This window comes from Leptopilina boulardi, unplaced genomic scaffold (assembly GCF_019393585.1).
Source record: "Leptopilina boulardi isolate dan_hultmark-lab unplaced genomic scaffold, ZJU_Lbou_2.1 LbouV2_55, whole genome shotgun sequence".
NCBI classification, from domain to species: domain Eukaryota; kingdom Metazoa; phylum Arthropoda; class Insecta; order Hymenoptera; family Figitidae; genus Leptopilina; species Leptopilina boulardi.
The window spans coordinates 2,170,035-2,185,662 of NW_026138000.1; the positions used below are offsets into that span (position 1 = coordinate 2,170,035).

Below are 15,628 nucleotides of genomic sequence, written 5' to 3' on the forward strand. Positions count from 1 at the left end.
ATTATGGCGAATTTACAAATGACGAAAAGAGCGAAAGTTAATTTGGTAGAACATTAAAAATTGGAGGAGAAAATACGGAAGCTTCTACGCCGGATGTTCAGGAAATGGGGGTACGCGCAACTACCCAACCCTGCTATCATTATCGAACTTTACAGTCCAGAACACGATTTTACCAATCAGGAGCGATGAAATTTGATTCAGAACCCTGGCCCTATTAATTTAATCAATTTTTACTTCCTATTTTATATTTGACACATATTATTTAGTTTTTATTTTCTAAACACGCAAAGTGAATATTCTCTAATTTGACGAAGAAATCACAATTATTTTAAAAAAGTGAAAGTTTTTAGAAATAATCAATAAAAAAAAAAAAAAAAAAAAAATAGTAACAATTAATCGATTTCTGAGTGTTTTTTTGCACATGTGAAACCCTTTTAAAAGTGTGACTTGCTCGTAATTTTTATTTTTGTTCTACTTCTGTCAGAAACACGTGGCAATACTGTCAACCATTTCCCCATCTCTCTCTTCTTTAGAATATAACGTTTTTATCCCTCCCCACTTTTTTTTTTTTTGACGTTTCTCGCTGTGGGGATATAAAGGAAAAAGAAAAAAAAAAAAACTAATTTACTCCCTGGTGGTTCAATGTTTTGAGACAGTTCATCCGGAAATACGACAATCATGTCAAATGACATGAATAATATAATCAAAAAAAGACCAATCGCGGTAAGAATTTAATTTCCTTTCTGTTCTTTTTTTTCATATTGATTTTTTAAATTTTCTAAAATTTGTTTTTGCTTTTCTCTTGTTGGCTTTTTTCTTATTGCATTTCTTATTATATTTCTTATATATTGATTTTTTTTTTTTATATATATTTACTATATTATGTGTATTTTTATTAATAATTTTATTCTAAAAGAGAATGAAAAAAAATAATTGAAAATCAATATCTAGGAAATCGTTTGTTTACAAGTTAGAAACAAATTTTAATAATAATAATAAAAATATTAATTTATTTTATTATTTCGTGTATGTTTTTTTTTTTTTTATATTTTATCTTCCATATGTTTATGGGAACCATAAAATTTATTTTTTTTTCCTGTTTTTCTGAATAATTTACCTTTGAAATTCTAATAATTTTATATTCGAAAAGAATTAGAAAGTCGGAGTAGATTAACCTACATTTTTTTTTTTTTTTTTAAAAGTACTTTTCTCTTTTTCTGGTCCATATATATGAGATTTTTAGAAAAAAAATTTATTTACTTTTTTTTTCTTCTAAATTTATTTATTTATTAAAATTATTTAACCGAAAAATTAAATTTAATTAAATTTTTTTTTTTAATTGTTAATCAAATTAAATAATTAATTGTTAATCGAATTAAATAATTCATTGTTAATTTATAATTTAACAAAATTAATTAATTGTTAATATAATTAAGTAATAAATTTTTATTCGAATATAAACAATTAATTAATTGTCATTAGTTATTTTCTATTATTTTTATTCAATAAAAAATAAAAAAAAAAAATTATTTATTTATTTATTGATATTATTTATATTATTTTTACTGATACGTTAAGGAAAAAAAACATTTTTTGAACTAAAATTCTTCACTATAAATTAATTACTTTAATAATTTTAATGAAATTCATCAGAAATTCAATTATTTTAAACTATTTTTTAAAAATAATTTTGCAAAAAAATTAGCAAATTAAAATTAATACCTAAATTTTTTAAATCAAAATCACTTAAAATTTAATTATTTACAAAAAAATTTTCAATTATTATTTTTTTTTTTTTTTTTTTTTTTTTAATGATTTTTATAATATTCATTGAAAATTCAATTATTTAAAAGCAATTTGTAAATTAAAAAACAAATTTTAATTTCAATTTTTGTCCGTAATTTCTAAAAAAAATTCTTCAATTAATTTTGAAATTCACTTATTTTATAAAAATTTCAATTATTTTCAAAAAATTTTCAATTCAAAATCTTTTAAAATTCAATTATTTTCCAAGCATTCAATTCAAAATCAACTGAAATTCAATTATTTTTCAAAATTTTCGATTGAATTTCAATTATTTTCAAAGATTTCAATTCAATATTAATTAAAATTCAATTATTAATTAAAATTGAAATTGAAATTCAATTATTCTCAAAAATTTTAATTTAAAATTAATTATCAAAATTCTCAATTCAAAATCAACTACATAAAATTAAATTATTATCCAAAATTTCAATTAAAATTCAATTATTTTCCAAATTTTCAATTCAAAATCAACTAAAATTTAACTAAAATACAATTATTTTCCAAATTTTTAATTCAAATTCAATTATTTCAAAAATTTTTAATTTAAAATCAACTAAAATACAATTATTTTCCAAAGTCTTCAATTAAAATTCAATTATTTTCAAATTTTTCTAATTTGGAATTAATTAAAATTCAATTATTTTAAAAAATTTATATTCAAAAACAACTATAATTCAAATTCATTTTTCAAAATTTTAATTATAATTCAATTATTAAAAATTTTTCTATTTAAAATTATCTAAAATTCAATTATTTTCAAAAATTTGAATTTAAAAACTTATAAAAATTTAATTATTTCTAAAATTTTCCATCTAATTTTTTTTATGAAATTCAATTATTTCTAAAAATTTCATTTCAAAATCAATTAAAATTTAATAATTTTCGAAAATTTCAATTCAATTATTTTTCAAAATTTCAATTTAAAATCAACTAAAATTTAATTATTTCCCAAAGTTTTCAATTAAAATTGAATTATTTACAAAATTTTCTATTTAAAATTAAATAATATTCAATTATTTTAAAAATTTTTAATACTGAATTAATTAAAATTGAATTATTTTCAAAATTTTCAATCCTAAATCAACTAAAATTCAATTCTTTTAAAAATTTTCAAATCAAAATAAACTGAAAATCAACTATTTCCAAAAATTTAAATTTGAAATTAAATTATATTTCCAAATTTTAATTAAAATTCAATTATTTTTAAAAATTTAAGTACAATTCAGTGAAAATTACAAATTTTAAAACAAAAATCAACTAAAATTCAATTATTCTCAAAAATTTCAATTTAAATGCTTATAAAATTTAATTATTTCTAAAATTTTTCATCTAAAATTTGTTGAAATTTAATAATTTTTAATTATAACTCTTTCTGAAATTCAATTATTTTTAAAAATTTTTATAATATTTTTCGGAAATTCAATTATTTGAAAGCATTTTGTAATTAAAAAAAAATTTTTAAGTTTAATTTTTGTCTGTAATTTTTAATAAATTTTTCAATTATTTAAAATTCATTTATTTTCCAAAATTTCAATTATTTTCAAAATTTTCAATTCAAAATCTTTTAAAATTCAATTATTTTCCAAGCATTAAATTCAAAATCAACTAAAATTCAATTATTTTTCAAAACTTCGATTCAATATTAATTAAAATTCAATTATTAATCAAAATTTAAATTGAAATTCAATTATTTTCCAAAATTTTAATTATTTTTAAAAATTTAGTTTTAATTCAGTGAAAAATACAATTTTCAAAAATTTTAATACGAATTTGTAAAAAATGGACAAAATTTCAATTTAAAATTAATTAAATTTCAATTATTCTCAAAAATTTCAATTTAAAATTATTTATCAAAATTTACAATCCAAAATCAACTACAAATTATTATCCAAAATTTCAATTAAAATTCAATTATTTTCCAAAATATCAATCTAAAATCAACTAAAATTCAATTATTTTCAAAATTTTCAATCCTAAATCAACTAAAATTCAATTGTTTTAAAAATTTTCAATTCATAATAAACTGAAAATCAACTATTTTCAAAACTTTAAATTTGAAATTCAATTATTTTTCAAAATTAAAATTAAAATTCAATTATATTTAAAAATTTAAGTACAAATCAGTGAAAATTTACAATTTTCAAAAATTTTAATACGAATTTGTAAAAAACGGACAAAAATTTTAATTATTTTCAAAGATTTTGGTTCAAATTTTTCATAACTTTTATTATTTCTAAAAAATATTTTATTTTCTTTTAAAAATACCATTATTTTCTAAAAAATTCAATAAAAGCTCAAAGATTCAATTTTTTTTAATAAAAAATAGGAAAAATTCAATTATTTTCCAAAATTTCAATACAAAATCAACTAAAATTCAATTATTTTCAAAAATTTCAAATTAAATGTATCTAAAATTTAATTATTTTTAAAATTTTCCATCTAAAATTTGTTGAAATTTAATAATTTTTTTTATTATAAGTCTTTCCGAAATTCAATTTTTTTAAAACTATTTTTATAATATTCTTCGAATATTCATAACTAGATATTTAAAATCATTTTTTTGAATTAAAATTTTTTTTTCCAATTATATTTTTTGTCCGCATTTTTTTTAAAAAAAAATTTTTTTTTACTGAAATCATCAAAAAAAAAAAAAAAAAAAAAAAATTCTTAATTAAAAATCACTTAAAATTCAATTAATTTCGAAAAATCTTAATTATAAATCTTTAAAAATTAAATTATTTTGAAAAAAAAAAATATTATCCAAATATTATTTGATAAATTATATTTTTAGTTCTGTAAAATTTAATTATTTTCTAATAGTTAACAAAAATCTTTTCGAAAATTCAATTATTTCGAAAAATTTCAATTTTTACTCTTTTTTAAAATTATTATTATTATTATTTAAAAAAAAAAAAAATTCAGTTACAAATCTTTAAAACTTTTTTTTAGTAAAATAATACAATCGACTTTTTTCTTGGAATATAAATCGACTAAAAATGATTTTTTTTTTTGTGCCTTTAAGTCGATCTAAAGTCTGAAAATCAATAAAATTCAATTATTATTATTATTTGAAAATTATTTTTTATTTAAAAATCTCTAAAATTTGGATTAAATTCGATTTGAGGCGGAAAAAAAAAAATTTATTTGCTAAAAAACTGATACTTTTTATGACTTAAAATAATAATAATTTCTTTTTTTTTTTCTCTCCTTTTCTAGACTTGTGCGAATGTTTCGTATCAAGATCACAATGTTTCACGTGTTAAAAGAGGCGAAGCATTAGGATTTACAAATGGATTTCGTGGATGTACCGTTTGGTTAACTGGATTGTCGGGTGCGGGAAAAACAACGATATCATTTCAAGTTGAGGCATATTTAATAAATCGTGGTATTGCCTCATATGGTTTAGATGGCGATAATATAAGAACGGGATTAAATAAAAATTTAGGATTTAGCGAGGAGGATCGCACGGAGAATATAAGAAGAGTTGCCGAAGTTGCAAAATTATTTGCCGATAGTGGACAAATTTGTTTATGCAGTTTTGTATCACCATTTGAAAATGATCGACAAATGGCAAGGGAAATTCATGAGGCGGCGAAACTTCCATTTTTTGAGGTATTCATTGATACGCCACTCGATGTATGTGAGGCACGCGACACAAAGGGACTCTATAAACGTGCGAGATTAGGTAAATTTTTTCAAATTAATTTTATTTCTTTTTTTTTTTTTAAATTACAATTTTATTTGAAAATGTGAGTTTTCAAAAAAATTAATTAATAAATAATAACAAAATTAATAAGAAAATAGAAAATAGTAAAGAAAATAATAAGAAAATAGAAAATAGTAAAAAAATAAAATAATAAAATAAATTATCAAAAAATAATAAATAGTAAAAAATAATAAAAAATAATAAAAAATAATAAAAAATAATAAAAAATACAAAATAGGAAAAACTAATAAAAAATAGTAAAAAATAATAAAAAATACAAAATAGGAAAAACTAATAGAAAATAGTAAAAAAATAATACAAAATAGAAAATAGTAAAAAATAATAAAAAATACAAAATAGGAAAAACGAATAAAAAATACAAAATAGGAAAAACGAATAAAAAATAGTAAAGAAAATAATAAGAAAATAGAAAATAGTAAAAAAATAATACAAAATAGAAAATAGTAAAAAATAATAAAAAATACAAAATAGGAAAAACGAATAAAAAATACAAAATAGGAAAAACGAATAAAAAATAGTAAAGAAAATAATAAGAAAATAGAAAATAGTAAAAAAATAATACAAAATAGAAAATAGTAAAAAATAATAAAAAATACAAAATAGGAAAAACTAATAGAAAATAGTAAAGAAAATAATAAGAAAATAGAAAATAGTAAAAAAATAATACAAAATAGAAAATAGTAAAAAATAATAAAAAATACAAAATAGGAAAAACTAATAAAAAATAGTAAAGAAAATACAAAATAGTAAAAAAATAATACAAAAAATAGAAAATAGTAAAAAATAATAAAAAAATACAAAATAATAAAAAAAATACAATATAATTAATAATAATACCAAAAAAAATAATAAAAAAAAAGAAATGATAGAAAATTGGAGGAAATAAAAATTATTATCCAAAATTTCAATTAAAATTCAATTATTTTTCAAATTTTCAATTCAAAATCAACTAAAATTTAACTAAAATATAATTATTTTCCAAACTTTTAATTGAAATTCACTTATTTCAAAAATTTTTTAATTTAAAATCAACTAAAATTCAATTATTTTCCAAAGTTTTCAATTAAAATTCAATTATTTTCAAATTTTTCTATTTAAAATTAACTAACATTCAATTATTTTTCAAATTTTAGATTTAAATTCAATTATTAAAAATTTTTCCAATTAAAATTAACTGAAATTCAATTATTTTCAAAAATTTCAATTTAAAAACTTATAAAAATTTAATTAATTCCAAAAATTTTCCATCTAAAATTTTTGGAAATTTAATTATTTCAAGAAATTTCAAATAAAAATCAACTAAAATTTCATAATTTTCGAAAATTTAAATTCCAAATTAATTTAAATTCAATTATTTTCAAAATTGACAATTAAAATTCATTTATTTTGAAATTTTTCAATAAAAAATTCAATTATTCTCAAAATTTTCTATTAAAATTAACTAAAATTCAATTATTTTTTAAAATTTTCTATTTAAAATTAACTAAAAATCAATTTTCCAAATTTTTAATTCAAAATCAACTAAAATTCAATTATTTCTCAAAGTTTTCAATTAAAATTGAATTATTTACAAAATTTTCTATTTAAAATTAAATAAAGTTCAATTATTTTTCAAATTATCAAAAAAATAATAAATAGTAAAAAATAATAAAAAATACAAAATAGGAAGAACTAATAAAAAAATAGAAAATAGTAAAAAAAATAATAAGAAAATAGAAAATATTAAAAAAACAATACAAAATAGAAAATAGTAAAGAAAATAATAAGAAAATAGAAAATAGTAAAAAATTAAAATAATAAAAAATACAAAATAGGAAAAACTAATAAAAAATACAAAATAGGAAAAAAGAATACAATATAATTAATAATAAAACCAAAAAAAAAGAATAATGAATAATAAAAAAGAAATGATAGAAAATTGGAGGAATTAAAAATTATTATCCAAAATTTCAATTAAAATTTAATTATTTTTCAAATTTTCAATTCAAAATCAACTCTAAAATTTAACTAAAATACAATTATTTTCCAAACTTTTAATTGAAATTCACTTATTTCAAAAATTTTTAATTTAAAATCAATTAAAATTCAATTATTTTTCAAAGTTTTCAATTAAAATTCAATTATTTTCAAATTTTTCTATTTAAAATTAACTAACATTCAATTATTTTTCAAATTTTAGATTTAAATTCAATTATTAAAAATTTTTCCAATTAAAATTCACTGAAATTCAATTATTTTTCAAAATTTCAATTTAAAAACTTATAAAAATTTAATTAATTCCAAAAATTTTCCATCTAAAATTTTTGGAAATTTAATTATTTCAAGAAATTTCAAATAAAAATCAACTAAAATTTCATAATTTTCGAAAATTTAAATTCCAAATTAATTTAAATTCAATTATTTTCAAAATTGACAATTAAAATTCATTTATTTTGAAATTTTTCAATAAAAAATTCAATTATTCTCAAAATTTTCTATTAAAATTAACTAAAATTCAATTATTTTCTAAAATTTTCAATTAAAATTCAATTATTTTTCAAAATTTTCTATTTAAAATTAACCAAAAATCAATTTTCCAAATTTTTAATTCAAAATCAACTAAATTTCAATTATTTTTCAAAATTTCAATTTAAAAACATCTAAAATTTAATTATTTCTAAAATTTTCCATCTAAAATTTTTGGAAATTTAATTATTTCAAGAAATTTCAAATCAAAATCAACTAAAATTTCATAATTTTCGAAAATTTAAATTCTAAATTAATTTAAATTCAATTATTTTCAAAATTGACAATTAAAATTCATTTATTTTGAAATTTTTTCAATAAAAAATTCAATTATTCTCAAAATTTTCTATTAAAATTAACTAAAATTCAATTATTTTCTAAAATTTTCAATTAAAATTCAATTATTTTTCAAAATTTTCTATTTAAAATTAACTAAAAATCAATTTTTCAAATTTTTAATTCAAAATCAACTAAATTTCAATTATTTTTCAAAATGTCAATTGAAATTCTATTATTTTCTTAAATTTTCAATTCAAAATCAACTAAAATTCAATTATTTCTCAAAGTTTTCAATTAAAATTGAATTATTTACAAAATTTTCTATTTAAAATTAAATAAAGTTCAATTATTTTTCAAATTATCAAAAAAATAATAAATAGTAAAAAATAATAAAAAATACAAAATAGGAAGAACTAATAAAAAAATAGAAAATAGTAAAGAAAATAATAAGAATATAGAAAATATTAAAAAAATAATACAAAATAGAAAATAGTAAAGAAAATAATAAGAAAATAGAAAATATTAAAAAAAATAATAAAAAATAGAAAATAATAAAAAATACAAAATAGGAAAAACTAATAAAAAATAGAAAATAGTAAAAAATTAAAATAATAAAATAAATTATTAAAAAATAATAAAAAATACAAAATAGTAAAAAAAAATACAATATAATTATTAATAATACCAAAAAAAAATAATAATAAAAAAGAAATGATAGAAAATTGGAGTAAATAAAAATTATTTCTATATATTTATATATATATAATTTTTTTTTTTTTTCAGGACAAATAAAAAAATTCACCGGTATCGATCAGGAATATCAAATTCCGGAAAATTATGATTTACGTGTTAAAACGGAAAATTGTACAATTGAAGAATCGGCATCAATTGTCATTGATTTATTGGAGGAGAAAAAAATTATTCCCGTTCTTCCAAAACCATGGACAACAATTGAGGAATTATTTATTTCTAAATCAAGATTATCGTCATTAAAATCGGAAGCTGAATTATTTCCAAGTCTTGAAATTTCAGAAATTGACGTTCAATGGTTACAAATTTTAGCTGAAGGATGGGCAGCGCCTTTAAAAGGATTTATGCGAGAGGATCAATATTTAGAGGTAAAAAATTCAATTTTCAAAAATTTTAATACAAAATAATTAAAAAAAAAAAAAAAAAAAAAAAAAAAAAAAAACGGAAAGAAAAATTCAATTATTTTCAAAGATTTTTGCTTCAAATTTGTAATAAATACAAATATTTCCCAAAAAAAAAATTTTATTATTTTCTAAAAAGGCAATAAAAAAAAAACCTAATAAGCTTCAATTGTTATTAAAAATTGTAATTACATTAATTGAAAATATTAAAAATATTAAATATTTTGAATCATTAAAAATTTTTGAAATATTTTCAATAAAATGCAAAATAGTAGAAAATAAATAGAATAATTTTTTTTTTTTTTTTTTAAAGGTACAACATTTGAAAACATTAACGGAAAATGGAGTGGAAGTGAGTCAATCGATTCCAATTGTTCTTGCGGCAAGTGATGAGGATAAAAATCGTCTTGAGGGACAATCGGCAATTTGTTTACGCTATAAGGGCAAATGTTTGGCAATAATGGATAATCCTGAATTTTATTTTCATCGTAAAGAAGAAAGATGTGGATGGCAATTTGGTACAACAAATTCAAAGCATCCTTATGTGAAAATGATTCTTGATTCTGGCGATTGGCTAGTGGGCGGTGAAGTGGAAGTATTTGAAAAAATTCGTTGGAACGATGGATTAGATGATTATCGATTGACGCCAAATGAAATAAAACTCAAATGCAAAGAAATGAATGCCGATGCAATATTTGCATTTCAATTGAGAAATCCAATTCATAATGGACATGCACTTCTTATGCAGGTAAATTCTATTTATTTTATTTGTTAACTAGCAAAATTAAACGCGCGCAAGTGCGCCAAATTGAGTATTTAATTGTTTGTTATAAAGAAAATTAAAGATTAATATTATCAAATAATAATTTAATTATTTAGAATATTATTACATATTCAATGATAATGAAAATTATATGTTTACAAGCTTCGGATTATACGACTTTTTCCGACTTTTTTCAATACTACGATTTTTATCGACTTATTTTAATAAAATGCGACATTTTTTTTTTTACATTTCAAAAGAAAATGTAAATAAAATACATTTTTTTTAGTATAAAATTTATATCTTCTTCAGATTTTCTTCAATTCAATTATTTAACAAATTTTCAACTAAAATGATTCTTCACTAAATTAATTTATTTTTAATAATTTTAATGAAATACATCACAAATTCAATTATATGAAAATTATTTTTCAATTCAAATTTTTATGAAATTTAACAATTGTTTATAATTTAGAAAAAAAAATATCACAATAATATTAAATTATTATTTAAAAAATTTCAATTCAAAATAAACTAAAATTCAAATTTTTATCCGAAATTTTAATTCAAAATCAATTAAAAATCCAATAATTATCAAAAATTATAAAATTTAAAATTTAATTATTTACCAAGTTTTCAATTTAAAATGAAATAAAATTCAATTATTTTCTAAAATTTTCAATTCAAAATTAATTATTTAAATTCTCAATGAAAAATGAATTTCAATTAAATTATTATCCAAAATTTCAATTAAAATTCAATTATTTTTCAAACTTTCAATTAAAATTCAATTATTATCAAAATTTTCAATTCACAATAAACTAAAATTCAATTATTTTTCAAATTTAAATTGAAATTCAATTATTTTTAAAATTTTCAATCCAAAATTAACAAAAATTTATTTATTTTCCAAAATTTTTAATTGAAATTCAATTATTTTCAAAATTTTCAATTCAAAATCTTTTAAAATTCAATTATTTACCAAATTTTCAAATTCAAAATCAAATAAAATACAATTATTTTCAAATTTTGCAATTGAAAATCTTTTAAAATTCAATTATTTTCCAAATTTTGCAATTTAAAATCAAAGAAAATTTTTTTTCTAATTATCAAATCAAAATCAACTAAAATTCAATTATTCTTATAAATTTCAATTCAAAATTAATTATTATAAAAATTTTCAATTAAAAAATAAACCAAAATTCAATTATTTTCAAAATTTTCAATCTAAAATCAACCAAAAATCAATTATTTTCGAAATGTAAATTAAAATTCAATTACTTTAAAAATTTTCAATCCAAAATTTCAATTAAAATTCAATTATTACCCAAAAATTTTCAATTTAAAATCAAATAAAATTTTATTATTCTCCATTCAATTATTTTCCAAAATTTTTATACAAAAATCACAAAAATTTAATTATTTTCAATTATATTTTCAATTTAAATATCTATGAAAAATTCAATTATTTTAAATTGAAAATATCTAATTTGTAAAATTAATCCAAAAAAAACAATAATAAAAATTACTGTCTTGAAACAGAAAAAAATACGTTACTTCGATATAATTAATTGAAAAAGAAATTGAAGTTAAAGTTTTTAGAAATAATTGAGTTTTGAATGTGCAATAATTAAAAATTTTTTGAACTAATTGAATTTTACGAAATTGTTAATTAAAATATTCCTAAATTTTTTTCAGTTATTTTGATTTTTTAAATTAATTGAACTTCAAATGATTTTTAATTTATAATTTTTAATGATATCACTAAAAAAATTATTAGAAATTGCGGACAAAAATACAATAAATTGAAAACTTTTTAAGTGAAAAACGGTTTTATGATAGTTGAATTTGCCGAAGAATAAAATAAAAATAATTGAATTTCAGGAGAGTTATAATTGGAATTATTAAATTCCAAAAATTTGAGATGGGAAATTTTAGAAATAATTAAATTTTAAAAGCTTTTAAATTGAAATTTTTGAAAATAATTGAATTTTAGTTGATTTTTGATTTAAAATTTTTTTAATTATTGAATTTCAAATGACATTTTGGAAAATAATTAAATTTTTGCCTATTTTTTATTGAAATATTTTAAAAAATAATTTTTTCACAAATTATAATTAAAATATTGAAAAATAATTGAATCCTTGAGCTTTTATTGAATTTTTCAGAAAATAATGGTATTTTTAAAAGAAAAGAAAATATTTTTTAGAAATAATAAAATTTATAAAAAATCTGAACCAAAATCTTTGAAAATAATTAAAATTTTTGTCTGTTTTTTACAAACCCGTATTAAAATTTTTGAATATTATAATTTTCACTGAATTGTACTTAAATTTTTAAATATAATTGAATTTTTATTTAAATTTTGAAAAATAATTGAATTTCAAATTTAAATTTTTGAAAATAGTATATTTTCAGTTTATTTTGAATTGAAAATTTTTAAAAGAATTAAATTTTAGATACTTCTAATTTGAAATTTTAGAAAATAATTGAATTTTAGTTGATTTTATATTGATATTTTGGAATATAATTCAATTTTAATTGAAATTTTGGATAATAATTTGTAGTTGATTTTGGATTGTGAATTTTGATAAATAATTTTAAATTGAAATTTTTGAGAATAATTGAAATTTAATTAATTTTAAATTGAAATTTTGTCCATTTTTTACAAATTCGTATTAAAATTTTTGAAAATTGTATTTTTCACTGAATTAAAACTAAATTTTTAAAAATAATTAAAATTTTGGAAAATAATTGAATTTCAATTTAAATTTTGATTAATAATTGAATTTTAATTAATATTGAATCGAAGTTTTGAAAAATAATTGAATTTTAGTTGATTTTGAATTTAATGCTTGGAAAATAATTGAATTTTAAAAGATTTTGAATTGAAAATTTTGAAAATAATTGAAATTTTGGAAAATAAATGAATTTTAAATAATTGAAGAATTTATTAAAAATTACAGACAAAAATTAAACTTAAAAATTTTTTTTTAATTACAAAATGCTTTCAAATAATTGAATTTCCGAAAAGTATTATAAAAATAGTTAAAAATAATTGAATTTCAGAAAGAGTTATAATTAAAAATTATTAAATTTCAACAAATTTTAGATGAAAAATTTTAGAAATAATTAAATTTTAGAAGCATTTGAATTGAAATTTTTGAGAATAATTGAATTTTAGTTGATTTTTGTTTTAAAATTTGTAATTTTCACTGAATTGTACTTAAATTTTTAAAAATAATTGAATTTTAATTAAAATTTGGAAATATAATTAAACTTCAAATTAAAATTTTTGAAAATAGTCGATTTTCAGTTTATTTTGAATTGAACATTTTTAAAAGAATTGAATTTTAGTTGATTTAGGATTGAAAATTTTGAAAATAATTGAATTTCAATTGATTTTGAATAGAAAATTTTTTAAATAATTGAATTTCAATTGAAATTTGTAAAATAATTGAATTGTAGTGTATTGTGAATTAAATTTTTTGAAAAATAATTGAATTCTAGTGATTTAGAATTGAAACTTTTGTATATAATTGAATTTTAATTGACAGTGTATTGAAATTTCAATTTAAAATCAACTAGAATTCAATTATTTTCCAAACATTCAATTCAAAATAATTTAAAATACTATTATTTTCTTAAATTTCAAGTGGAATTAAATAATTTTCAAAAAATTTCAATTTGAAATTCAATTATTTTTGAAAATTTTAATTAAAATTCAATTATTTTTAAATTTTCAATTTTTTTTTTTTTTTTTTTTAAATTTAACGCAAAAAAAAGAAAGAAATTAAATAGAAAATTTGTTTCGAAATAATGGAAAATTGTAAAAAAAATAATTTTTTTCCATTTTTCCAAAAGGACACGAGAAGGAGACTTTTAGAGGAGAAGGGATACAAAAATCCTGTTTTGCTTCTTCATCCATTGGGCGGATGGACAAAAGACGATGACGTTCCATTAAAAGTACGAATCGCACAGCACAAAGCAGTTCTCGATGATGGAATTCTCGATTGGAATTCAACTTTATTGGCAATTTTTCCAAGTCCCATGATGTACGCTGGACCAATTGAGGTGAGTTTCAAAATTTTTTTTTTTTTCTTTTTCTTCAACAAAATCATTAATTTTCTGAAATTGAAAGAAAAATGTAAAAAAAAGAAAATAATTATTTATAAATGAAAATATTTAAATTATTTACAGAGAAAATATTCAATTATTTATTAAAAGAAGTATTTTTTTTTTTTAGATAAATTAGTTTTTTTTTTATTATAAAAAATAATAATTATCATTTTTTTTATTATATTTAGGTTCAATGGCACGCGAAAGCGCGAATGAATGCAGGGGCAAATTTTTATATTGTCGGAAGAGATCCAGCGGGAATAACTCATCCAAATACAAATTCAACACCCGATGGAAATTTATATGATCCAACACATGGAGCTCGTGTATTGTCAAAGGCAAGGGGTTTAAGAACATTGGAAATTATTCCATTTCGCGTTGCTGCATACGATGTGAGAAATAAAAAAATGACATTTTTCGAGAAGGAAAGACAACAGGATTTTCAATTTATATCGGGAACACGAATGAGAAGTAAATAATATTAAATTATTTTCTTTTTTTTTCAATTCGTTTTATAATTAATTTTTATTTCTAAATTCTTAACTATTTCTTGATAATTGTTTTTATTTCTAAATATAATAAATTTTTATCTATATAGTAGAAAAAAAGAAAAAAAAAATCTCCAGTGATTAAGAAAATAAATTTTTAAATTTCAGATATCGCTAGAAATAATCAAACGCCACCCGATGGTTTTATGGCGCCAAAAGCATGGAAAATACTTGCCGAGTATTATCAAAATTTAAATTCCTAGCAAGAGTTTTTATAATTTTTTTTTTTTATCACCTTCAGAAAATAATTGTAAAAAGAATTTCTTTTTTTTTTCCACTAATATTTTAATTTACGCAAAATAATTTTGCAATACCTTCTTTTTTTTTTTTAAATTTAATAACTTATATTTTTATAGAAAAAAAAAAAAACAATTTTTATAAAAGAGCGTTTTTTGTAATGGATTTTTTTTTCTCGGACACATAGGCAATTTTTTTTTTTTTTTATTTAGGGGCAATTATTAAATAATTTAATGGTAACTTTTAAAGTATTATTATTTCTATTATTTACTTCTTTTTTTTTTTGCAAACGCATTATAAATGTGTAAATCACAATTATATAAATATATTTTATAAAATAAATTTATTTACAAATAAATTTATAAAATAAATAAATTTATTAAAAAAAAGTATATTTATTTACAACAAAAAAAAAAAAAAAAAAAAAAACTGTGTGAAAAATGTAATAAAAAAAAAAAATGTTTGTTAAGTAAATACTATTTATTTCTATAAA

The 15,628-nt window shown here is 17.0% G+C and overlaps 1 protein-coding gene across 1 annotated transcript; it reads left to right on the forward strand.

The window, feature by feature from the left end:
* Positions 1 to 188: 188 nt before the first annotated feature.
* On the forward strand, positions 189 to 15,372 carry LOC127290172 (bifunctional 3'-phosphoadenosine 5'-phosphosulfate synthase 2-like). Its single transcript, XM_051318600.1, has 7 exons — positions 189 to 723; positions 5,023 to 5,491; positions 9,101 to 9,435; positions 9,782 to 10,216; positions 14,096 to 14,305; positions 14,539 to 14,821; positions 15,007 to 15,372. The coding sequence occupies exons 1-7, from the start codon at positions 679 to 681 to the stop codon at positions 15,099 to 15,101; spliced, it is 1,872 nt and encodes a 623-aa protein (XP_051174557.1). The 5' UTR covers positions 189 to 678; the 3' UTR covers positions 15,102 to 15,372.
* The last annotated feature ends 256 nt before the right edge of the window (positions 15,373 to 15,628 follow it).